The 26523-nt window shown below is 36.9% G+C and overlaps 2 protein-coding genes and 1 long non-coding RNA gene across 4 annotated transcripts; all 3 read left to right on the top strand.

Annotated features, from left to right (window-relative positions):
* The first annotated feature begins 2251 nt into the window (after positions 1-2251).
* LOC133878967 (putative protein FAR1-RELATED SEQUENCE 10) lies at positions 2252-4426 on the top strand. Its single transcript, XM_062317524.1, has 4 exons — positions 2252-2364; positions 2476-3125; positions 3810-3902; positions 4052-4426. Exons 1-4 carry the CDS (start codon positions 2259-2261, stop codon positions 4424-4426), a joined length of 1224 nt encoding a protein of 407 aa, XP_062173508.1. The 5' UTR covers positions 2252-2258.
* Positions 4427-13550: 9124 nt separating this feature from the next.
* LOC133878966 (uncharacterized) lies at positions 13551-15376 on the top strand. The gene is made up of 5 exons (XM_062317523.1): positions 13551-13856; positions 14111-14336; positions 14422-14511; positions 14629-14766; positions 15093-15376. The coding sequence occupies exons 1-5, from the start codon at positions 13551-13553 to the stop codon at positions 15374-15376; spliced, it is 1044 nt and encodes a 347-aa protein (XP_062173507.1).
* A 6568-nt stretch (positions 15377-21944) lies between these two features.
* Positions 21945-26297, top strand: LOC133880227 (uncharacterized). Of its 2 annotated transcripts, XR_009902217.1 has the most exons (4): positions 21945-22312; positions 25341-25436; positions 25652-25783; positions 25907-26297. It is a non-coding gene; the product is annotated as an uncharacterized LOC133880227 (long non-coding RNA). The 2 variants fall into 2 exon arrangements; XR_009902218.1 differs by lacking the exon at positions 25341-25436 and having other exon boundaries at positions 21950-22312; positions 25907-26296.
* Positions 26298-26523: the final 226 nt, after the last annotated feature.

The following is a 26523-nucleotide window of genomic DNA, read 5'->3' as shown; positions in this document are numbered from 1 at the left end:
TCTGTTGCTCCATTTTTTGTTCATGTGAATTGCTCGTGTGTGAAATCTTATAGGAGATTTGTGTGTTGATTGCTCCATCTTCTATTCCATCTTTTTTTGATTTCTGATTTATGGAAAGGTTGTGTTATAGTGCTTGTAGATTTAGCTTCTCACTAGACCACACTGCAACAATAATGAATTGACTTCATTATTTAAAATGAATCATGTAAACTGTGCTGCTACTCTCCTGATGGGATGCAGTAGTGGTTCTTTGACACTGAATGGGTGTTACATTCCACAAGGTACTCCACTATCCTATCTGCTAGCTGGTTCTCCTGTCATTGTTGCCAATCTATGGGAAGTGACAGACAAGGATATTGACCAATTTGGAAAGGCCATGCTTGATGCTTGGTTGAGAGAAAGATCCAATCCTTTGGGTTGTGCCCAGTGCAATTTAGTAGCGGAAGAATTTGAGGCCATGACCATAGGGGGCAATAAAGGTAATGGAAAGAGGAAAGCCCGAAGGAAGAAGTCACCTGAAACTTGCGAAACAAGTTCGTTTAAGGACTTCTGTGACCATAGACCAAAGATTGGATCATTCATGTCTCAGGCCCGTGAAGCTTGCACACTCCCCTTCCTGATTGGGGGATCACCAGTATGTTATGGTATCCCAACGGGTATAAGGAGAAATAAGGATTTGTAGCACCTCTAAGAAGTGTGATCTCCATATCTTCTCAATTTTTCCCTCTTAGCTCCAATTCTTTAGGAGACCATTTCATTTCAAACCAGCGGGGGGCAGGAAGATTTGGCTAAGATTGGCTTTTCTTACATATAGCACATAGTGAGCCGAGCATTCTTGGCCTACCAAGCGAAACTGGTGGTTCCTAGGTCACGATCGTTTGTTCCATTAAAGAGCATTTTTGTAGTGTCTTTGGTTGTCTTATGCAGTCTTTAATCCTTAACATTTCCTTTCTTCACTAAGCTATGCCCAAGTATTCCCACAGATTTGATAATTGTATACGTTGTAAATGAAAAGGAATTCCCTGTTTTAGCTTGCTTTTGTGTCTTGTTCATTTGATAAAATATTGCAGCGTGTAGCCTAGTGGTCAAAGGGTGGGCTTGGATGTGCCGTAGACTTGTACATCGTGAGTTCAATTCTGCACTAGGACCTCCCCTGGATTATATCAGCTTATTGTATGGTGGTTTTACTAGTGGTCATACAAACCGTAATGCTTGATCCTATTTATATATCGTATAGAAGGATCCTAACCCATCAAGGGTGCGGCCTAGTGGTTAAAGGGCGGACTTGAGATGAGCCATAGACTCGGACATTCTGGATTCGATTCTGCACTAGGATTTTTGTTAGATTACCTGATACCCCGGTTTTGGCGGGTAGAATTGTGTATCCGGGCTTTACTCGTAGGGGTGGGTCTGAAGGGGCCTTCCGCCCTTGGTAAGGTTCTGCTTCATAAAAAAAGAGAGCCTGAATTTTTTTTCATAAACAAGAATAAACCTTTATGAGTGAAACTTTTTAATCATAGGATGCTGCAGGATTGCTATATAGGTCATTCTCTTTGGTTTTATTAAGCTAAAATTCTTCAAATTATAAATAGGCCTCTTGGATTTTTTTTATTTTTTTTTCCTCTGTTTCTCTATATAATTGAAAAATCCTGATTCCTGAACACCTTGAGAAACGAAGTGCAGTATAGGAAGATAGGATCACAAACTGTATTTTGAAATATTATTTTTCCGGGACTTCCAATGTACACTTTTGAGATTATTAATCGAAGAAAAAAGACTTTAATATTAAAATATGTAAATGTGACCAATGTAAAACTGTTCTTTATTTCAGAAACGCTGAAAAAACGTTTTGAGTTAGTCGGACAAATGAAAAGTTTCATAAACAAATAAAAAAAGCCTCTCCGTGAAAAACATTCTTTAGGCCGGATATCATTTGGCCATCAGGCTGTTAATATATAACGGGAAGTCTAAGTTGCCTCAACTTCTATCATTTCTGTTCTTATCGAAAGAAAAAAAAACTTCTATCATTTCAGTAGTAGTAGTTTGTACTCCCGTATTGAGTTTACATCATGTTAAAATATTGGGACCGATTTAAAATATTTTCCCCAAGTTTGAATGCTTTGTGATGTAAATCGGTTGGTACTTTTTACCTAAAAATGCATGTAAGGATCTGAAACTTTATTTTAACCTGGAAAATATATTTATTTTTAAATGATAATGCATTGATATGAATCTTTATTTGTTACAGAAATTTTTAAATGGATTTATCACAATTGGACTTGATTTCACAACACGAAGATGATTGTTCATTGACACATATTGAACTTGATGATGTTGTGCCCATCGAAATGGACCCTCAAAATGGTATGTTGGACACTTCATGCTTACCTTTAATTTTTGTAACATAATAAATGTTATTATTTATAGTTGGGTTCTTTACACCATATTTATTTATTTCTTTTCATTTTGTGATAGATGGAAATGAAATTGTTGCTAATGACCAATTGAATGATGGTGTGGATAATTGTCGGTCCAAGGCCAAGCTCATAGATGGAGATAAAGTTGTTGAGGAGCCTAAGAGCGGTATGCTATTTGGCTCCATAGAGGAAGTCGTTGACTATTATAGGAATTATGGAAAGCAAGCGGGCTTTGGTGTGACACAAAAGAAGAAGAAAAAGTATGAAAATGGAGATGTACACTACATCAGTCTGACATGTGCTCGCGGAGGCAAAGCATCATCCAGTTCAAGTAATAACCTATGCAAGGCTAGCAAAACAAGCAAAACGGGGTGTCAGGCTACTTTGAATGCAACGTTAGTGGATACATCGTGGTATGTGACAAATGTAAATCTAGGGCATAATCACGACTTAAGCCCAGGTAAAGCGAGATACTTTCGGTGCAACAAGAAGTTGGATCCTGCTACGAAGAGAAAGCTTGATATAGATGATAGAGCTGGAATCCGCACAAATAAAATTTATAACGCACTAGCCGTTGAAGCGGGGGGTTATAAGAATCTTACATTTGGAGAGAGAGAGTGTCGCAATTATATTGCGAACTCAAGACGCCTTCGCCTTGGTACAGGAGGTGCCGCAGCACTTCGTGACTATTTCAATAGAATGCGGAACGTAAATGATGATTTTTATTTTGATATAGATGTGGATGATGAGTGTCGGCTGAGAAATGTTTTTTGGGCTGATGCACGAAGTAGGGCATCATATGAAGATTTTGGTGATGTGGTTACATTTGACACAACATACTTAACCAACAAATACGAAATGCCATTTGCTCCTTTTGTGGGAGTAAACCATCATGGTCAATCAATTCTTTTAGGGGCGGCATTAATTTCAAGTGAGGATACGGAGTCATTTGTTTGGTTGTTTGAGGCATGGTTGAAATGCATGAAGGGTCGTGCGCCAAGGGCAATTATTACAGATCAAGATAGGGCCATGAAAAATGCTATTAAGAAGGTGTTTCCGAATGCTCGTCATAGATTTTGTTTATGGCATATACTGAAAAAACTTCCGGAAAAGTTTGGATCACATTCACAATACTATGCCATTAAGAGTGCCATAAGAAATTGTGTGTATAATTCTCATACATGTGACGAGTTTGATGGATGTTGGCAGAGTATGCTTTAGTGTTATAATCTAGAGGAGAATGCATGGCTGCGTGGTTTATACAGTGAAAGGACTTTTTGGGTACCAACATATTTGAATGATGTATTTTGGGCCGGCATGACTACCACACAACGTAGTGAGAGTATGAATGCCTTTTTTGATGGTTATGTGCAATCGTCCACCTCATTGAAGGAATTTGTGGATCAATACGATAACGCTTTGCGCAGGAAGGTTGAGGTTGAGAATGTTGCTGATTTCGATTCCTTCAATACCACCATTTCATGTGTGAGCCATTGGCCCTTTGAGAAGCAATTCCAAAAAATTTACACCCATGCAAAGTTTAGAGAAGTTCAGAAGTTCAGAAGGAGATTTCATTGATTATGTATTGTGGTTCTTCTCTTTTAAAAAGTGAATGTGGAATTCGTACCTATCAGGTGATCGAACAGGTAGAAATTAATGAATCCTATAGGAAAAAAATCGTTTTTAATGTTTGCTACAATGGCCCTGTATATGAAGTGAATTGTAGTTGCCGTTTGTTTGAATCAAGAGGAATTTTGTGCAAACATGCCATATCCGTGTTGACTACATTTGAAGATGTCGATTTCTTGCGCGAAAAGTATTTTCTAAATCGATGGAGGAAGGATTTGAAGCGGCCATATAAGTTAATCAAGAGTAGTTATGATCCTTTGAGTGGCAACCCTACTGCAGATCGATATGCTGAACTGAGCAACAATGTGCTGAAGTTGGCCGCTATTGCAGCACCAAACGTGGACCATTGCATGGAATTGCAAAGTATGTTGATATGCTAATTAAGAAATTTAGCGGTCCAAGCTATGAACAAAGTCAACCTTCCCAATCACTCCCAAGTGCAAAAGATCTCCCAAGTGCACCTATGATCGATAATGGAGCCATGGATTGTATGGAGGTGGAGGTGTGTAGTCCTCTTGTGGCTTGAACTAAAGGCGCGCGACCATCAATCAGAAAAGTGTCTGTGGTTGAAAAAGTGGTGAGAAAAAAGTCGTCGAAAGGAGGAAATAAGAAACAGAGCAACGCAAATCCCGAGCAGCGAAGGAAAAGAAAGAAGGTATTCAACTATTCAAAAGTCGTTGTATGTGTACTTGTTCATTTGTAATTTTAATATTAATTTTAACATTTTTGAATATTTTATTTTTTGAAGACATGCCAAAGATCGCTAGTAGATGAACTGGACACAAGTGAAGATCAGTTGCTTTTTTCAACTGATGTGCAGCATGACCAAGTGATTGAAACACAACATAGTGTACTTACACAGGTACTGAAAGGAGGGAAAAAAAAGTTCATATACGTGCATTTGATTCATACATGTTGACGAATAGTTTAATTTCATATATATTAATCGTTCGATGTATTTGTTCCAGACGTTTGGGAATTCACAATCGTCATGTATTTTCGAAGAAGATTCTATATACTTGTCGTAAGTGGTAAGGTCTCTTTGATTAAAGTAAATTCGATCTTTATTAGTGTCGAGTATTACAATACTTGTAGTCCTAACAAATATAAAATAAGAGGATTCAACCATTTATAATTACTAATTTGAAAAGGTCAAGGGTGCGAATGTATATATATATGTATGTAAAAGTAGAATTAATGATAATATAAGCACCCGTAGCAGAAAATAATGATCCATTATTCTTGTATCTTTTTTCCTTATATTATTTTCTTTTAGACGAGGGCCAAATTCTGTTCCCTGTTTGTTCTCTTGAATTAAGAGCAGGTAGTGCTGCACATTGCCCACACATCAGATATTCATATGTTAACTCGCCTTGGTGTGTTCAATACCCAAATTGATGGCCTAGGGAATCTTTCTTTGTCCAGTTTCTTCATCAGTAATAATTCTCATGAAAGCTAATAATTACCGCCACTTTCTTTCTTTTTTATTAAATATCAAGGTGGGTTGAATGTCTTCCACTCTTGACAAAGAATAGGCCTAAGGCCCAAAATGAGCCTTAGGCCTTAGGCCTATTCTTTGTGGAAACTCTCTCATAGGGAGTTCTCAATTTTAGTAGAAAAAATAATCAAAAAGAAGATGAATGCAGCACCGGATTATGACTTTTTGAGTGAATAAGCTACTTTTTTTGCTTTTCCTAGAGTATCACGAGACCACTTCTATAGGTGATAGCATAAAAAAGAATCGCTTCCTTCCATCACATGATTTGCAACAGGCTACTTAACAGGCCAAATATAGCCCATGCAGTGATCAAATTCACACCTCTTGCTCATTGGAGGTTGTTTCTCAAATAATAGAAGCATTGTATTACTTTCTAGCATATAATCAAAAATACACCAATTCTTTTTAATGAGAGATGGTTTTTGTTTACAAACTCTCCTATTACAGGTCTGATTTTGCTTTCAAGGCTTGTGGAGAGGAACTTCTTGTGGTGGGCGGGCAACGAGGTCCACAAGGCGAATGCATTGTGCTTAACTCTTGGTCTCCTGAGTCCGGGATCAAGGATGGAACCTTGGATTGGAAGGTTTTTGGTGTGAAGGAGCATGTTGGTGTGAAGGGTGCTTCTGTGTCCATTTATCTTATTGACTAGAGATAGCTTTTGTCTAGCTGGAAAACCTGCTTGAATTTGAATGCATTACTTTGGTAGCTTTGTTGTCTGTCTTAAACTAATATGTTGAGATCATGATGAGATGACACTAGTATGATTCAGAATTTGTATTTGGTTAGATTACTTCAGAAGTGTAGTAGGGAACTGTAATTTTTATCTTCAAGATTTTCTTGGCTAGCAAAATGATTATTAGATCTTTTTATGTTGCTGTATCTTGATGTTCATTTGCAACAAAGAGTTGTAGGTTTGCAACAATTCACTTTATCTATGTGCTTTATTATTATCCATGTTCAGATGTTCACATTCTATGTATACATCTTAAGAGTGGTAATTACCTTTATATTAGCTACCATATTTATGAACTTCAAACTAATCTCCTCGATATCTAGTGATCTTTTGACACTAATCTTTTTAACGCCAAAAAATACGGTAAGTCCGCGTTATTAAGGTTGACAATTGCTAAAATTTGTTTCGCATAATTTTTCAACTACTTTTTCTTCCTTTGGCTCAAGTTTCTATTAAGAATTTCTTCCTTTGGCTCATGTTTTCTCTTATTTTGATTTTAGAATTCGAGCTTTCCAATTTTAAAGACCAAACCTTGGCCTGATTTTGATTAAATACTTATGTTCGTATTCCCATCAACTTTTTAATCGAAATGTTCTGTTTTTTTATTCTTCCTAGTTATACCCACCCACAACAACCCAATTTCTACATCAACAGTAAAGACTCATCACTAGTGTTCTACACAAATCAATCAACAGGGGAAAAAAATGCATCTCTTCAAAGGAAATTAATGTGCATCAATTAAGTTTAACATACATTTAGGAAATTCGTACAAACAGAAAAAAGTCAAAAGTCTTTTACAACTGAATTGTTTTCATAATTTCATTTTAACATCAAGTTAGTATGTCTAGGTTCACTATAACTACAAAAATAAAAGGCTAACAGCAAAATGACAACTAACAACAAAACACGAAACATCTTCTCGTTACGTTGCGCTAATTGTTCCTTACATTTTTTTTTCAATCAATTCCTCAACTTTCTCCTCCATTTCTTTCAAATGTTGCGCTAATTGTTCCTTGCATTTTTTTTCAATTAATTCCTCAACTTTGTCATTGTCAGCCTGTCTTCTCTCCTCCATCTCTTTCAGATATTGCGCTAATCCCTTCTCATATGCAGACATCTTCTTATCCCATTCAAAAAAATCACAATCACCGGCTTTCTGCATGAAAAAAACAAGGGTCAACAAAAATGTCATGAACTACTAACGACGAAATATAACACAAAGCTAATTTCAAAATATAACAAAAATTACCTTGTAGTTATTACATCCATACCACTTTTTAGCGGGATTGGATATGGTCCAAGAGTACCTTAGACGTGCAGGAATTCCACACTTACATAACGGATGACCGCTTGACAAATCACTTGTTGTAGACATTTACTTGTGCCTAAATTCAGAAGTGGGGGGCTAAATATATGTTACTTAAACAAGAAATATACAATCATAACCTTTAGATAGGTGACAAGCTCAGATTCCACCAAAATCCATCTAACATAATAAAAACCAAAAAATCCTCAAATTCTACCAATCTTCTATGCATGCGGTTATTAACGAATAACTAGGAGGATCAGAAAATAAAATAAAGAAATAACGAAGCACAAGCACACAAAAACTGATCATATGAAAATCATTTTGTTTTCTTTAAGATAAGATCATTCCATAATGCTGGACATGTCAAGATTGCCACTCATTTTCCAAACTCGTGTCAAGAATATATGAAAGGGAAATTGTCGTTCGAGATAATAACAGGTTCCAATTATTTGCTCAAAAAATGAACACTGTAAATAGATGCAACATCAGACATTGTTACAGGAGAATAAGTTTTCTTTCATATCAAACCTACAGAAACAGAATATAGACAATGAAGTATCAGGAAATCAATCTCATGTATTTTTGCAATTCTAAACAAAACAATTAAAACCTGTATAGGATTAAAGGTGGCCAACTAAACATGTAAACAAGAAGTTAACTAAAATAATTAACCTGGAAACAAACTTGTGGAGGGGTGTTAAAGAAGTGGAAAAAGGATTGAAGAAGGCTTCTTCCCCTCGTGTAGTTGGGGGCTAAAAAAAATAAATTCAGATACTTCTCTTCCACAACTTGTTAACGATTCCCTTGGGGGGCATATGAATGAATAACCAATACAAATATGAGTGCAGATGTTCCTTCTGGTAAATTTGTCTAAAATTAGGAAACCATCAAGTACCTTTAAATCAATGCGGTGGCGCAGCTCACGTCCAGGATATGTGAAAAGACCGACTTTGATACAATATTCATGAACCAAAGAGAAATGCTTCTTTTTTATTTTTCCTAACATGCAGACCAGAAACTGCACCGGGAGCCCTGAAACAGAAACCAGAACCAAAACAAACAATGTTCCTATGACTCAAAACACAATACTTCATAAGGAAGACAGGCTTTGATACAATGTTCATGAACCAATAATCCTAAAAGCTTAAGCTCATGGGAATTAAGCCTAACAAGTATATCAAACTAATACACACACTGACCAAAGAAGGTTCAAACTACCGTGAAACCACAAATCAACAGGCGCACCACCATAATTAGTCAATTTTCGCTGCTTTGCAGTGTTTGAAAAACCAATAAACGATTAATAAAAGGCATTGCATAATTTTTGCAAGAATTCAAGATCAAAAAACTTAAATGTTGACTCTCAATCAAGTGCAGCCATCAAAAAGTACTGATCATCACAAAGATATCCTTTCCTGTAATTGCAGAATCCAGTTTATGGAAACTAATAACCCTCAATGTTAATATATTTTTTAAAAAAATTACAATATGCTACATGAATAATAAAGAGAAAGCATCTGAAATGTAGGTAACCCTAACAGTGAAAATAGCATACAAGAAATAAGAAAGCTGTGTGAAGGAAAAATCAAACAGAAAGAAAGAATATATTACCTCCTTACAGTAAGTACTGAAAACCAAATCCTCTCTCAAGAACTTCATATCCTTTAAACGCTTTACATATTTTGATAAAAAAAACCTTTATGACTGCAAGTAAGGAGCAAATTAACACAGCGTTTCAGAAATAATATCCATAGGGGTTTTTCGGTTTACAATCAATGTTTCACAGTCCACATAACACAAACATGTAAGAAGGCATTTTATAAGCGGAAACCCAATAGCAAAAAACCACAAATAACCACAAATCACAGCAAGGAACTAAAGAAAGCAACTCTGAAAACAACTGAAAAAACGCAAAAATGGGGGAGATCGGTACTAGAGCCGGAAATGGGGGAAATCTGGGCCGGAAATGGGTCGCCGGAACCCTAAGTTTTGGCCGGAGGTGGAGAACGACGGTGGAGAACGAATGGTCGAATGGTCGCCGCCGAAACTGGAACAACGACGGAGTTGGGTCGTTCTGGGCCGGAAATGGGTCGATGGAACCCTAAGTTTTGCCAAGAAATGGAGAACGGCGCGGCCGGGTCGTGCGTGGAGAACGGCGGTGGCGGGCCGCCGGAACTGGAACAACGACAGAGTTGGGTCGTTCTGGGCCGGAAATGGGTCGATGGAACCCTAAGATTTGGCCGGAGGTGGAGAACGGCGCGGCCGGGTCGTGCGTGGAGAACGGCGGTGGCGGGCCGCCGGAACTGGAACAACGACGGAGTTGGGTCGTTCTGGGCCGGAAATGGGTCGATGGAACCCTAAGATTTGGCCGGAGGTGGAGAACGGCGCGGCCGGGTCGTGCGTGGAGAACGGCGCGGCCGGGTCGTGCGTGGAAGATTTTGGGTAGATGGAGAGAGGGAGGGAAAAAAATGGGGGGAAGGTCTGAGCTCGGGGAAGAAAAGTGCGAAAATGAGAAAGACGAGCAGGTTTTGTTTTCAAAATTTGAATTTTTTTTTTTTTTTTTTTTTTTTTTTTTTTTTTTTTAATAAAAAATCAAAAAAAAAAAAATTAAAAACTGGCGTGGCCCTTTCCACGTAGGAAAGGGCCGGGCAGGGGCCGGCAGGATGGCCCCTGCCTATCATTACTCGAGGGGGAGAGATCGTGCTGCAAGGGAAAAAGGGGAAAGAAAGAAATTGAAGAAAAGGAAGGAAAAGAAGAGGAATGTGGGGAGGGCTGGAACGTGGGGATTGAGGGGAGAAAAATATTTCCCCAAAGTTTTGGATCCTCTCCCTTTAGCGTAAAAATGAGGGTATAGAATATGAAAAGATAATTAAACCTACATTTTTACATTAAATCATTCTCTTCATTTGAAATGGAGAGAATCATTGTTCCAAAGTAACCATAGCCACACACATGGCTATGGATAAGACAAAGCTTTGCTCTTATTTTAATACTAGCCTTTAACTTTTTTAAATTGTATTTTTGCCCAATCTTATTTTATTTATTTCTCAAATAATTATTACTCAACCTCATTTTATTTAATATCATTGCAACTTAACCTTACAATTAATTATTCATTACAATAGGACTCATTATTGTAATTATTTATTTTAACTCCATTATTTACTTTAAACTCATTTTATTTTCATAATATAAATGTTGTCGGCTAAAATTTAACTATTAATCTCTTCTACTTAATAAATATAATTTATTAATTGCTAAGTTATCTATTTATTTTCTTCATCTTTACATCTAACCTCTTCATCACTCACCTTCTTGAGTCAGCCAGCCCTCCATTGATGTAACATCAAGCCTTTCTGAAATAGCAGCATTCAATCTTTCCTCATTCAGCTCAACAAAGTTAGAATTTACACCCAGAAGCTTTTGGAAGAAGCTTACCATTTCATAGTTGACCTCTTCAGGGTCGTCCACCCTATTTCCATCTTTCTTAAACACACATCTGTGATTTTCTTTCTACTGTTTCTGCACTTAACAGATTTGAACTATGCTTAGCCACCGCCCTCTATCCTTTATCTTATAGAAGCTTTCTTCAGTCCTGCGCATATCACAATGCATCTGTAACAACTCTTTTTCTTTCAACAAAAGCTCACCCTTTCTAGTATTCAGCTGAATTTGCTTCTGGACGCTCTCAAGTTTTTCTCTAGCCATGACAATTCTCCTTGATATCTGAGAGGCTGTTCTGGTTCAACTCAGTTCTGACTTCAGCAGCTTCAACTGGCTGGAAACATTATCCATAGGAGTCCCTTTCACTGCTGTGATCCAAATTTTCACCACTAAAGGAAATACTTCATACTGCCGAAGCCAAAACATATTTTAAAAAATTGGAAGGCATTTTCAGAATTGGAGGCTCAGGAAGGACTTTACTAGGGAGTGATCAGAAATGCCTAGAGGTAGAAGGACGCTAGTCACCACTCTAATCATCCATATTTCATTAACTGACACTCTGTCTAGCTTTCTTAAGATGGGATTCTCAGGCCTTCTGTTAGACCAAGTATAGAGCCAGCCCATAAAATTCAGATCTTCCATCTTGGCAAGTCTGATGTAAATCGTCCATATAGTCTGTCCAATCAACAGATCCCCCTTTCCTCTTATGCTCCATTTGTTTCGGCGTAAAATGATTTCTGAAAAATAATTTCGGTATTTTCCGGTGTTTGGTTGGGGCGTAAATAATAGTCAACCGTAAATTGATTTCGGTTTGACCAAAATTAGTTAACAAATTTTGGAAAATGATTTACGCTTTTAATTTCCGTAAATCATTTTCCCCCAGGCTCATTACTCTCGTTCGTTCCTCCCGCAAACCCGACACTCAGCTCTTTTTTACGGGAGTTTCGTCTTCTCCTCAAATACAGACGGGCGACAGCTTCTCTCATCTTCTCCTTCACGCTCAACCGCACAACTCCTCTCTCTCTCTGCTAGCATCTCAGGTAATCTCACATCTCTCTCTCTTTGTTGCGTTTGGTTTCATTTTCGTTTTGGGTTTTTAGCGTTCACTTCCGTTTGGTTTCTGAGAAAACTCAAGGGAAGAACCCGATTCTGCATTTTCTCTCGCTTTCTCTCCCTTGTTTGAATTTATATGGTTTACATGTGATATATGGCTTTTGGTTGATCTGGTTCTGCTATGTGGGGACTGTTGGCATGGGGGTGGGGATATTTGCTATTGGGTGGCTTGATTACTTTGTATCTTTTCCCTATGTGACGCTATTGTGCTCTCTGTGATATTTGCTCTGTTTACCCTCACTTGCATTTACACGTTGTCATGGGTCACGATTGACAGAGGTTGGGACTCCTGTGTTTGGCTGTTGTATGCACTCAAAGTGTTTGTCAAAATGTCTCTATACAAGTTGTAATGTTTGTAGGGCTATTATGTTTTAAGGGTCTGACTGCATTGCCAACTAAAGTCAGTTCATAGGTTTCAATTCCTTTATTTTGAGTTAAAAGTAGAGTTATTGGGGCATAAGGCATCATCTCTCTTTTCCTTTTACAAATTCAAACTTCCATACTCTCCCTAGTGGCAGTATGCTCTATAAAATGCCTGGGCTCCGTAGCCACCCTTCTGCCCATGACAGTTTAATTAGACCATCAAATAAGACCATCAAAAATATAGTTTATCAGTTTAATTAGTTAGTCTACATTTCTTAAATCATATTGGATTTGGTTTTTCAAATTACAACTTGGAGGTCAGAAGATGATGAGATTCTAATATGAGTCCACTGTCCACTTGAACTCCAACCTTTTCTTATCAACTTTCCCTTTTTTCCTGTTTGATTTGATAGCCATTTGAGGAGAAGAATCCTAATTTTGGTGATTATAGAATGGAATCTGGATTTTTTTTTTTTTTTTTTTAATCTTTGGGTTCTTGTTCTCTATGTCAGCTTTTTGGTTGTATCTTTGCCCCCTCGGTAAAATGTTCCATTTCTCTGTAATGAATAATTCTATGAAATAAAAGACAAAACCCGCCTAACTTCTTCTTTGGAAAGACATGCAAACAGACAAGTATATTATAGTGATCACTCATTTAATAAATAGATTTAAGAAGTGTAATGGCTGAAATGTTCCACACTCTCTGTTTTGGGAACATTGAGATTTCTATAACAGCTACAAAGTGATTACAATTCATCTTATCACATCAACTTCTTTATCTCTTCTTTGAACTAGTTGTTGGTTATTGTTATCTTCCTCCTTGGCTTTTGCAGATTGTCGTTCAACTTTATCTTTATCCTTCTTGTCAACTTCAGCTTGATGCTTCTCTGACGTCTCAATATTTAAAAATCAGGAAAATTTCCTTGTTACAAATACAAGGATAGGAAAATTTTTGTATTCTGAATTTATGCTTGGATGGAATATCATACCTTAATAATTTTTTGTGTTGTTTGTAGATGGATGAAAAAAATTCTTGCAACAGTTATGGCCGCAGTTGCATCTATCCTTGCTATTGGGGCTGTAATCTTAGAAGATATTAGATCTAAGAGATTATTACGTAGAGAACCTCATGTTAATCAAGAGTATGAAAGAGGGATTTATATGGATAGTATTCTTTATGGAAGCAAGCAAGATTGTATTGATCAAATAAGAATGAGTCCTACAGCTTTCTTTGAATTATGTAAAATTCTTGCTGACAACAACCTCATACGTGAAACCATTAACATGTCTATTAAGGAACAAGTGTTGATGTTTTTACACATTATTGGACATAATGTGAGGTTTCGAGTGGTTGGTGGAAGGTTCTATAGATCGATTGAGTCTGTTCATCGATATTTTAGGGTTGTCCTTAGAGGAGTCTTGAGGCTATATAAACATTTAATTAGAAAACCTGACAATTCTACGCCACCAGAAATAAGGAATAGCTAAAGGTTTTACCCATACTTTAAGGTACGTTTGAAAATTTGATTTTTTTTTTTTTTTTTTTTTTTAATTCAAGTAATTTGTCAAACAAACGTAATTTTTTTTTCTTTTGTCATCATTAGGATTGTGTTGGAGCAATAGATGGAACTCATGTTCGGGCATCTGTTCCAATCGAAATCCAAGGAAGGTTTCGTGGTCGAAAAGAGCGAACAACACAAAATGTGTTAGCTGGCATTATCTTTGACTTAAAATTCACATATGTATTAGCTGGCTGGGAAGGAAGTGCACATGATTCCCGTGTTTTGAACGATGCACTCACTGGGCCAGAGGGATTCAAAATTCCTGAAGGTATATAGGGATAAAATTACGTTTTGTTTCGGTTGATTACCTTTTATTAATTAGTTATGATTTTATTTTTATTGTAAACTTGTAGGTAAGTATTATCTTGGTGATGCTGGTTATGGAACTCGAAATGGAATTATCTCCCCCTATCGTGGTGTTCGGTACCATTTGAAAGAATTTGGTGATCATTCACCTGAAAATGAAAAAGAATTATTTAATCTTCGTCATTCGTCCTTATGAACCACCATTGAACGAGGGTTTGGAATTTTGAAGAAACGTTTTCGTGTGTTGGATGCAGAACCTTTTTGGTCATTCCCGACACAAGTGGATGTAGTATTAGCATGTTGTGTCATTCACAATCACATTATGGGTGTTGATCCTAATGACTCAATTATGGAAGAGGTTGTTCGTGATGTTGGATCTCAAAATCAAAGTGGTAGAGTCTATCAAACACAAAGGGAAGCTCAAGAGGAAAGTAGAGAATGGACAATTAAAAGGGATGTAATATGTCATGCGATGTGGAATGATTATAAAAATAGAAAAAATATGTAGATTTCTTTTCTCTTGTATGGTTTATGTTATAATGTGAACAAAATTGAAGTAGTCATCTTGAAAGACAGTTATATTTCTATCTTTAATGATTTGATTGTATAATATTGCATGTTTGATGTTTAATCCAACTTATGATATAAGTTTGTTTTTATCTTGCATTGTGTTTTTATTTTTTATCTTGCATTATTATTCATGTATTTGTGATTGTAGCAATGGGCAAAAACAAGGAGAAAGACACTAAAAACAAGCAATTTAGGTGGTCAAAACCAATGCACACTTTATTACTTGAAATTCTTGCTAATGAAGCTGTTAAAGGAAATAAGCCTTCAAACACATTCAAACCTGCATCATTTGCACTAGTTGCCAGGTCAATTAATGAGAAATTTGGAGTAGAATGTGCATCTGATCATGTTGAGAACCGCCTTCGAACCATCAGAAACATGTGGACTAGCATCAACACCCTACAGTGGGAAGAGTGGCTTTGGATGGGATGACAATTTGAGGATGATTACTTGTGCAAAGAAGGTGTATGAAGAGGAAGTGGTGGTATGAAACTAACTTTCTTTATTATAGTAGTTATATTAGTCTTGAAGTTTCTCAAAGTCTATTTTTTTTTTTATTATTATAGTAAACTAAATTATGTTCTCTCTTTTTCACAGGCGCATCCTAAGCATGAGCAATTTTTAAATAAAAAAATTGAAATGTACGATGAGATGGCCATAGTTGTTGGTAAGGATATGGCGATTGGGAGTTTCTCAAAGTCTTTTGCTGATATAGATGATTCAGAACATGTGGATTTGGATTTTGATGAAGCGTCGTCAAAAGAAAAAAATGTTGCTTCTTCCAATTCTGCTTCAGCCAAAAGGTCACACAGGAAAAGAAGCTGTGTTGACAGTGAAGATACTTATAGTTCAATACCTGAAGAGTTGAAAGATGTTGCATTAACACTTAAATCTCTCAATAAGGGAGTCGATGCAGATTATCTTTATGAGGAAGTAATGAAGGTGGAAGGATATGACGAGTTTATGCTTGCATCTGCATTTGACCACTTGATGGGAGATGAGAATGTCGCAAGAGGATTTTTGGCAAAGAATGCTAAGCTTAAAAAGTTTTGGTTGGACAACTTCTTCAAAAATCATAGAGCTTAGAATTTGCGTAGTATTGATATGTATAAGATACTAATTAACTAGATTGAAATAACATATATGATTGAACTTGGATAGTCGTAGTACGTTGGCCTAAACTTTGCAATATTTGTGGTTGAACTTGAATGGTAATATTTATGATTGAACTTTTGTTGGTAATTTAAATTTATTGTTGGATGTTATTTATGACTCTCCCAATTTGAAAATATATGATTATTGTTAGTCAATGTGTATATTTTAGTTAAACATAATTTTTTAGTTTTTTTTTTTTAAAAAAAATTAATTTTAATTTTTTTATATTATTTTACATTAATATTTTTATCTTGTGAATAAAAATTGATTTTTATAAGTTAATATGATTGAATGAAAATATAAAAAATATTTGCGATTTTCCGTACGCGCCAAACACCGGAAAATGCTTTCCTGAAAAATGACTTCCCTGAAATCATTTTACGATGGAAACCATTTTACATCAAAACAAACGGAGCATTAGTCACATATGTATTTAGAATTATGTTTTTCCATTTTGTTAGGATTAGACAATTTGTTTCTCTATTTTACTCAACTTGGCAAGCTTCATGTTTTAGGGATATGTACTTAGAATAAATGATGGCATAATGAAATCATCGTACTTAGTAGCTGAGTTGTCCAACATCTACTTACACTTGGGCATGGCATTCTTGCTATTATTTTTGTTAAGTTTCTGTGGGTTTTTGTCAGATGGTTATCTTCAGTCACTGCAATCACTCCACAAGCATCATCAACTACTGCTCTGGAGGTAAACAATTTGTGATCTATGTGATAGGGGGTTTTGCATTTTAACTAGCTTACTTCTCTAATTTCTTTTGGTTTTTGAATTTGGGGAATTGGGTGGCAAACAGGATGAAAGTCCTAGTGATAGTGATACCATCCCAACTCCTGTAGTTGTTGTCAACCAAGACTCTGATCCAAGTGCAACTATTGTGGAGATAACTTTTAGGGATCGGCTTGGAGCTCTTCTCGATACTGTATGAAGCCAATTACTTCCACTTTTAGTTTATTGAGCATGGGAATTTTTTTGATTCTGTATGATTTATTAGAATGTGTTGGTTAGTGGACATTAAGCATCAGCACATGGGTTGCAGATGAATGCACTTAAAAATCTTGGACTCAATGTTGTTAAGGCCAATGTTTTTTTGGATTCTTCTGGGAAGCACAACAAGTTTGCCATCACTAGACCGTAAGTTATGTTATGCCTTACATGTACATTACTGTCTTGACAGCTACCAAATTTGCAATTGATGCCAGTGATTTTTTTTTCTCTTCTTTTTTATTTTCTGGTCACTCGACTGAAAGTTCAGATCTCTGTTGTCCTTAAAAGTGACACTTTTTTATATGTGTTTTGGAGTGACCTTCCTTACAATTGCTGGTATTTGAGTCACAAATTTGACAATCCCTTGAACTAATGCAAACACCTAAAAATAAAAAGAGAACTGGTGACGTTTGTTCTTGGATAAGAAAACAGCTAGTCGTTTCTGTTACGGTTGGAAATCTCAGTTTCCTAGATAACTCTGAAAACCTTAAAAATTTGACGTGTGACTCATTCCTTGTTGTAACTAATTCTTTTTGTCACTGTTTTATATGGATTTTGATTTATTTGTCGGTGGTGTTTGTTTGCAGTGACACTGGTAGAAAAGTAGAAGATGCAGAGTTGCTTGACAATTATAAATAACCTGATTGAGTATCACCCGGTATTTCATCTTTAAACCTCTTCTTTTGTGTGTGGTGGAGCACTTCTTGTTGCAAAGCTAACTATCTGGGATAAATCTGTCACATTTAGAATATTATCACTATGTTTACCTTCGTTGAATATGTTTGTGTTATCTTATTCATGAAAAAAAAATGTTTGTAACCCTTCATTTCATGAATGTGGTACAAACCAGTGGCTAAAATAAATATAACTAAAATAAAGAAGAAACTGGCTGAGTAAAATACTTTTCTGCACTTCTTTTTATGCTCCCTTTTTATAACATAATGTCATAATGCAGTGGCTTGAGACTTCTTAAGTAGTATTATGTCAAATTCCCAAAATGCTGATTTACTATCATATTGAGTTGCTTGTGTCATGTAATGATATTTTTTTCACTAATTAAGGTGTGGAACATGGTGGAAGTAAGATAGTATTGTCCAATTGGCTTTGTTTTCATATCTTATGAGGGATATATTGTGTCAATGCATCCTGATAGATTTATGGGTGCATAAAATATGTGTCGATTGTTGAAGTCCCACACTTTTGTCCCAATTCAGATATGCCGTGTTGTTATTCCTCGGGTTGATGTGGATATAGCAACTCATGTAAACGTCTATAGTGATGGCCCTGACCAGAGGTAATGCATGTATCAGTTTTGTTTACTCATGTGATTAACTCCTGCAACCCAACAACAGTTGCTCCTATAGCAATTGTTGAGGCTGCAGCTCCACACCCACATTAACAATTATCTGCTACGCATGAATCATTGTAAATCTAAAATGCCGTGGCTTTCTAAACTTTTAAATTGGGTAAGAGTAACTTGATTTCAATTCTTCTTCACCTTACAAAACTGCCCAAGCAATGAAAGTCAATGAATGTGCATGGCCAACTTTGGCTTTTCTTCTCAAACAAAAATCGAATAAATCCACTTTATGGACCGTCTCTTGCCAAATCTATCGAATTAGGCATGCTTATAATATGCGCCCAACTGTTGCATCCCTTTTTTTCATTAACTTCCAATTTTCAAACTATACTAAAAAATACCCTATTTTACTTCAATGAAATGAAGGGTACACTATAATTTTCACTTCAATTTGGTTTATTTTTGTGCAATTTTCAGGAAAATAAAATGCATGTTTTGTTTATTAAAGAAATTAAGAAATGTATAAAATACCTACTAAAGTCAAAATAAGGTAGGGTATCGGAGCAAATGATATCTTTGGGGAAGGAGGAAGCGATATATTTTTAGCTTGAAAATGTGCTCACCGAGCGTAGCTAGTGATTGTTGCGTGCGCGCTGAAAAGAGATTTCCAAATTGGGGTCATATGTGTGATTTCGACACTTGTAGCAAAGGTTATGACCGACTTATGGTCATGAGGGGGATTCTTTTGAACGAAAAATGGTTTGATTAAATGAATTAAGTTTGCCACATGTCAGATGAGGAAGAAACATTCGACATAATCGAATAAACATAAATTTTGATCGAATGAAAATAGTTCAATCAAACGAATTTAGAATCTCCATGTGTCCGATGGGAAGAAACCTACGATGTAATCGAACAAACACGTGACAAATTGAACAAACATTTGTGTTTGTTCGATCCAAAATGAGTTTGCCCAAACAAAAATCAAATCTCCATGTGTCAATCATCGTGTGGGGTTTGGTGGGGACAAGACGTCGCATGACATCATTTAATGCAAATTAGATCAAACGAAAGTTGCATCTCCACGTGTCACTTGACTTGTGAGGTAAGGTGAGACTCGACGTCGTCTGACTACATTAATGCCAAATTTGATCGAATGAAAATAAATTTGATCGAATGAAATGAACATTAATCACACAAAAAGAGTCTATTTAAAGAACGTAAAAGAACGAAAAATAATATTTGTTCATAGTGAACCAGAGAGGGTTTTGAACTTTTTCCTTGAATGTTAAACCAAAAGCTAGAGTGTTTGTTATACGGAGGACTTTTAGGCAGGATTTTTGAAGAGTTGCTTCGAGGATGAGCATTTTTAAGACATAACCCCTTATATAATATAGTTGTAGTAGTGATCAAATAAATGATATAGACAATGATGTTAATATGTTAGGACAGTTAACATGCTAGAATGAACTACTCGCTTAAAAAATGAATATTGACACCTGGCACTTGGCCCCTTTCAAACTAACAGTACTTCATTGTAAGTTGCTTCCTCTATTAGTTTTTGGCATTAAAATGGACAAAGAATCGCATGCATGAAGCACGTGTGCTAATTTTTGACATGAAATACTCAAATTAGCCTCAAAAATTGAAAAAAACCACCCTATTAGCCTTCCTTTAGTCTTCCTTTTTTGTATTTATTTATTTTTTTTATAATAATTTTTAGGGGTAATTTGGGCATTTCATGTAAACAAAATTAGCATGTGTGCGTTACACATGCCATTGCCCATTAATTTTAAGTGTATTTTCTCAAAAGGGTGTCAATTTAAGGGAATATTACTTTTTAAAGTTTGAAGGTGTCTTTACAAAAGGGTATCAATTTTTTTTTTTATTTTTTTATTTTTATTTTTTTTTATATTTTATTTTTGAGAGAAAGTTGAACTTTCATTAAAACAAACAACATTACAACATTCGACCATTACAGCATTCAGCCACCCTAAAGGTGTACATTCAACTTGAGTCAAAGACTCAAATAAATACAAATAGTAGCAACTAATAAAATTCAGCCAACAGCATGGTGCCTTTGCGTTGACATACACATTTACTTGATCAGGGAGTCGGTCACACATACTGGGCAAAAGTCAATGACTGAATTAATACACGCACATAGCACACTGTCAGATTAAAGCCCAATCAAAACAACACAGGCTAAGCACTTTGAAGTGGAGACTGTCTTCTGGGAGGGCCGCCAACAAAAAAACCCTTCAACACCAAACACTGTAAGACCTCCGAACACCATCAGCCCCACCAATCACGGCAAAAACAACCAATTTGTAGCCATCACGCGCAGCCCAAAGCAGAAATAACGCACAAGCGCGTGATGACCACGCTCCGACCACCGACAGACCACAAGGCCGTGAGGAGTGGCTGAAGCACCAAAAGCTGACGGAGAATGAGGCTAGAGGGCGCGTGTCCCACAGAAGACGGCAGAAACTCGTAGATCTAGCCTCACAAAATCTGACAGTAAGAAACTCGGCCACAAATTCCGCCGGCAACACGTCATGGACAACCAGACCCCTCCGACATCTCCACCAAAGAACTCACCTGCCACCACAAACTAAACAACTAAAAAAAAAAACAACAAACTCCACCGGATCCACCGAGGAGACAAAACTACCACAACCCAAAAGGTTGGGAGACTAACCAACACCCAAACAACAAAAAAAAACCCAGGGAGGAGGGAGGCATGAAGCCTTCCTCTCCCAAAACAAAGCCAAACAACGACTCTCTCTCTCTCTAGAAACACCGGGAGCTTCTCTCTCTACCTTTGCTTTGCTTTAAATATCTGGTTCCATTCATCTACACAAAAGGGTATCAATTTAAGGAAATTAAGTGTATTTTCTCAATTTTCTTTGTTTAGAAGTATATTTTTGGAATAAATGTATTTGCTTAACAAGTTGTTTCATCATGATTTATTAATGAAAGTCATAAAGTCCTACTTCAAGAAAAAAAATTGATTTGGGCCAAAATATGCCAAAATTGATTTGGGCCTCATGTAAGAACGCTCTTGTCGGATTGAGAATTCTTTTACTTTTTAAGACAAAAAAACTAGTCCCTAGAGAATTGAGACTTAGTTTCTATTAACATGTGGGTCCCACTCTATGCGAGATGGGAGGTGTGAAACCAGTGTTTAACTCGTGTGTGTAAAGACCAAAAAAGTAAATAGAAAATTTAGCAATTTATAAATCATATTTATTAAATAAGATGGATTAATGTTAGATTCTAAGTGATATTTTATTATTTATGTTATTGAAATAAAATAGGTCTAAGATAAAATAATAGAAATAAAATAAATAATTAATTAAAATAGATAAATAGTATAATAGGTCTTAATTGAATAAATAATTAATCATATTTGTAAAAAAGTAGTTAAAATTAAATGTGGGGTTATATTGAATATTAAATGATAGGATTAATAAAAGTTGAAAATTTTAAAAATAAGAAAATCTCCCTATCACGTGTCAGCATTCGGTTGGTCCCCCCCTCCCCCATTCACACGCACGGTCCTCTCCCTTTTTCTTTTCTCTCACTTTCCATTTCTCTCTTCTTCCTCTCCTCTTCTTCACATGGCTGAGAGAGACCGAAAATGAGAGCTTCTGAGAGAGAGAAAACTTGCAGAGATTGAGAGAGTGATCGCTGAGAGTTCGTGAGGGAGATGGAGAGGCCGTGATGGAGACAACCCGTGAGAGAAGAACCAGGAACCCGTAGCAGATCCAACCGACTGGAGTGTTGGGTTTGGCCGATCGCCGGTGGGTCGACCCCTGTGGAGCGTGGGTCACGATTTCCGGCGACTCTGTGACGAATTTCGGCGGTTTCTCCGGTGGATTTCTCTGCTGTTCAACAGGGAATTCCTAAGGTGATTCTGTCATAATTTCTTGTGTTTAATTGGGATTATTCTTAATTGAATTTTATTGGTGATTTGGGTTGTGGCTTATTCGAGCCCGATTCTTTCGTTTAGCCGATTCCTGTTCTAGCAGTAAGGTTTTTATGGTAGTTTTTGGGGGATCGGCCGAATATGTATGTTTCCAATAATGTTGGGTGTTTTCTTGTTGGACCTGTTGTGATTGTGTGAGAGTGGGTGATTTTGATCATGTGGAGGGCCGATTGGTTTGTGGGTATTTTCTGTGTATGGATTTCTTGCCCTTTTATGGATTGTGAGTTAGATCCGTGTGTTTAGCCGTAGAGATTTTGGGTTATAGTTGGCAGGATGTTTTTGTGGTATGTTAACTGTGATTGGCCGAGTATTGGCTGATTTTGGGATTGTAATTTGGTTGTGTTTCTATTGTGGTTGAATCAAATTGGTTGTTGTACTTGAAGTTAGGTTTTTTTTTTTTTTTTTTTTTTTTTTTTTTTTTTTTTTTTTTTTTTTTTATGGGTTTATAGAGGAGCTCCTAGTGGATGGGTTCTAGTTGATGTTGTTTGGAAACGGTTGGGTATTATTTGAAGAGGGCTTGTGTATGGGTGGTGAAATTGGTTAGGATTGTTGGAGATTGATTTTGAGGGCTTTGTTGAGAATTACCGAATTGGTATCCTTAGAGTTGGTTTTATGGCTTGATGGTGTAGAGCTTGAAGTTTGAGTTTGCGGGGATTGTGGAAGAGTTCCCAAGTGGATGGTCATATGATATTGTGCTAGATTGTTGATGTTTGTTTGTGTGTGGCTAATTAGAGATGCTTAGGTGAGAAGGATGTGGTTTTGGAATTGAATCTTTCAATTCATTTGCTATAGGTTCATGGTCACTTAAAGGGAGTCAATTGGCTAGTTTTGATATGGAAGTTAATGTATTTAGATAATTTGTGTAAATAGCAAATGCGGTTAAAATAAAGAATAGATTATCGTTGTATCTAATAGAATAAAATGAATATGTAATAGTTAAAGAAAGAATGAGTAAAAGTAAAGTGTTAAACGTTAGGTTCTATGAGTTAGTTATAGAAATATTCACCTAACTATAAATAAATTAAGGGAATGAGTAAATAAAATAAATGTAAGAATATAGCAAATAAATGGAAAACATGAAGGTTATAATATGGAAATCATAGCTTAATATAAAGGAAAGGGGAAAGTACAGTACACTTTACTCCCCTGATGTATCCACCTATTGGTAATTTGACGCCAAATGTTTAAAAATTGGTAGATGACCCCCCTAATATAACCAACTTTGACACTTAAAACCTTCCGTCCACTTGGTCTGTCAAAAATGACGGAAAAGAGGTCATGTGCAGCTCACATGACCACTTAAAGGCCAGCTTTCCAAAATTATCCATTTTCAAAACGGTGAGTTTGGCTATGACACACCGTTTAAATTAAAAATCCATTTCTCTCTCACTCAACTCCATTTCTCTGTCTCGCTCTCTCTCAAAACACCATTACGGTGCAAGGCAACGCTGACCCAAATGAGAACACCATCAGAACACCGGAATCTCAACCAACCAAAACGGCGACGTACATGACTACGATTCCACGATTTTTCTCTTCAAGATTGCTGGTTTCTAACTGAACTAAATGTTGACTTTTTAGTCTCTCTTCAATCGTCTTCCACCCACTCTCGTCAGAGAGTCTTCTCGAAATGTTTTAGAGGGGGAGGGGGGAGGGGGAGGCGAGACATAGAATCACCAGCTCATGCAGGGAGAAACACACGCACACTCAACATGCCCAAACACCACTAGCACCAAGCCACCAACTTCACGCATAAACCATGACAACAGAAAAACTGAAAATGAAAAGGAGAAAACTGGGGAAATTGAGAAAAACAAAAAGGACCTAAAACAGGGACTCTGCCAGCTTCATCTATGCCCATAATGCAAATACTTTCTACAAGCCATGTGCATCGCCTGCCGAGAAGAGGACTTTGCCTTGGAGCTTAGGTGAGTGATGGTGATGGAAAGAGTTGGTAGTTAGAAGCTGAGAAATGGTCCTCTGTTCACACACTATAAAACAGGGGAGAACAGAGTGAAGTGCAAAAAGCCAAGAGAATTTTGTAGAGACATGCATGTGCATCATAAGAGTTGGCTTGCAATAGTTGCTTGAACTTTTTTTTGATAAGCACAATAGTTGCTTGAACTTATCAATGAGAAGCTAAGGATTCAGGATGAAAAGATGAAGGCCAATTAAGGATTCAGCTCTTGCAGAAGCTGTGCTCAAAACAGGCAACAAAGCCCGATAAATGAAGCTATTCCTCTGCTGGAGCTCCTTTGCTGTACTTCCACCTTTTGTTAGGACCAAAATTAGAGCTGCTTTAATGCAACAGGCTGTACTCCTTTGCTTTAATGCAGGATGCCAAAACTTGCTTGTTGGCACCACATATTGCTTGTTAACGCGTGTTTTAGAGTGTTGTGTATTTTTGGTTTTAAAAGTGTCTGACCTAACATAATAATAGTGAAAACTGCTTTTACAAGTGTCTTTTTTTTTTTCTTTCTTTCTTTTTTTTTTTTTTTCTTTTTTGTGGAATCCATGTTTGAGAAACTCTTGACATTATTCAGATGCGATAAATTATCCTTTGTAAAACCAATTAGCACAGTAGCACAGCTATGGTATTCAATACAGCCAGAAGGACCCCACTCCACATGGGTATTTTAAGGAGTATGTTGAGAGCGAATGCCGTTCCTATCACTGTAAAAGTATAATAAATTACAACAACGTCTGTGTAATTATATGTTATTTTTGCTGCATTGGTGTTAGCATCATGCAGAAGTTAAAGACTGTCAATATCTGGGAGATCGCAAGCTATCACGGCAACCTCAGCAAGTATCCACAGGCAGTAATTCACTGGAGTTGGGTACTCTGCCTAAAAATGCTCAGCATGATGCTTTCCTGTAAGCAAATATAATAAAAAGTATTAGTATACAACTAATATATATCATTTTTTTTTTTTTTTTGCATGGAATAGTTTGAAATAAACATGCACGTCTTTGAGTAGAGCACAGAGGGAAAACCTGTAGCCACCCCTAAATTTGCAGAACGAGACTGGATTATCAAAGCAAAGGTCAGCCCAACTAGCACGATCCATAGCAACTGCTTATATAATATGTAATAAGTGCCCTAGAATCCATAAGAAGAAGAAGAGAACTAGAGAAGTATATATCCAAAACAAAATTAAAGAGAAAATTATTTCCTCCAAACTTCGCTTTTACTCTTTCAAGCTATTATTTCATTGTAAGTTATTTCTTTTGTTCATTATGGTTTGCACAACAATTTTAGGATATGCTCCAGCAACTGTTTCTCTGCCAAGCTTCACGCAGTCGGTGCCCATCAAGAACTGCATTAGTAGCTGCAGTTTCTGCACCACACGGGTCTGCAGAAACTGCAGTTTCTACAGAATGCAGTAAAACGGTAATCCCCTCAAGCGTACGCATGTATTTCTTGATGCCTAGTGCGCATATAAATTATGCCAGTCTCTAATACTACACAATCTCTCTCCCTCTCTCTCTCTCCCCCTCTCTCTCTCTCTCTTAGAGCAAACGCGGCGGTCAAACAGAGGACGTGGAACGCCAACCACCCAGTCGGTCACGACGTGTCTCATGCATGTCCTGTTCTTGATATTGGTTTGCTACCTAGAATTGGCAACGTGGACGTCCAGCAATATCACATGCGTCGTAGGGGTCTCTTTCCAGTCTATGCGTGCCATAACAAGGTTTGGTGCCGACAGTAAACCTGTAGAAGATGTGACCAATCTAACGGCCTATAGGATGCTGCCGTTCGGTGCCGGGAGGAGAACGGATTATAGTTATTTATACATGTCAATTTTTGGAAGTGGAGGATTTTAAAAATTATCATCATACAATATGATGTTCATATGAGCTGGAAACAACCTAAAAACGAAGTGATATGCATTATAAATTTGCAAGGATGCCCTCTTTGGCTCTTTGATATAGTTAGTGTCTGGAAAAACAGCACAACCAGTTTAATTACTTAAGTTGTTTTTCTTATTAGCAAACTGAAGGCAAGGTCTTACAGGTCACGGCGTGCCTTTTTTCCCAACATGGCATGCGCATGGTCGTGATCGCCGACATCCAAGGCCAACTAGGTCACCGAGTAGCCACATCCATTGGGTCACTGTTTTTGAGCTTGAC

The sequence above is a fragment of the Alnus glutinosa genome, chromosome 10 (genome assembly GCF_958979055.1).
Source record: "Alnus glutinosa chromosome 10, dhAlnGlut1.1, whole genome shotgun sequence".
Taxonomy (NCBI): Eukaryota; Viridiplantae; Streptophyta; class Magnoliopsida; order Fagales; family Betulaceae; genus Alnus; species Alnus glutinosa.
The sequence above is the reverse complement of the archived record's forward strand: the minus strand, read 5'-3'. Positions and strand labels throughout refer to the sequence as shown.

Excerpts from the sequence above, each read along its gene's own strand:
- LOC133878966 (XM_062317523.1), top strand. The coding sequence starts at position 13,551 with ATGGCCGCAGTTGCATCTATCCTTGCTATTGGGGCTGTAATCTTAGAA. Across the intron at positions 13,857-14,110 it reads ATAATGTGAGGTTTCGAGTG|GATTGTGTTGGAGCAATAGA; the intron begins GTTGGTGGAAGG and ends TGTCATCATTAG. Across the intron at positions 14,767-15,092 it reads TGGATCTCAAAATCAAAGTG|CAATGGGCAAAAACAAGGAG; the intron begins GTAGAGTCTATC and ends TTGTGATTGTAG.
- LOC133878967 (XM_062317524.1), top strand. The coding sequence starts at position 2,259 with ATGGATTTATCACAATTGGACTTGATTTCACAACACGAAGATGATTGT. Across the intron at positions 3,126-3,809 it reads ATTTCAATAGAATGCGGAAC|GAATTTGTGGATCAATACGA; the intron begins GTAAATGATGAT and ends ACCTCATTGAAG. Across the intron at positions 3,903-4,051 it reads TCAATACCACCATTTCATGT|GTGATCGAACAGGTAGAAAT; the intron begins GTGAGCCATTGG and ends CGTACCTATCAG.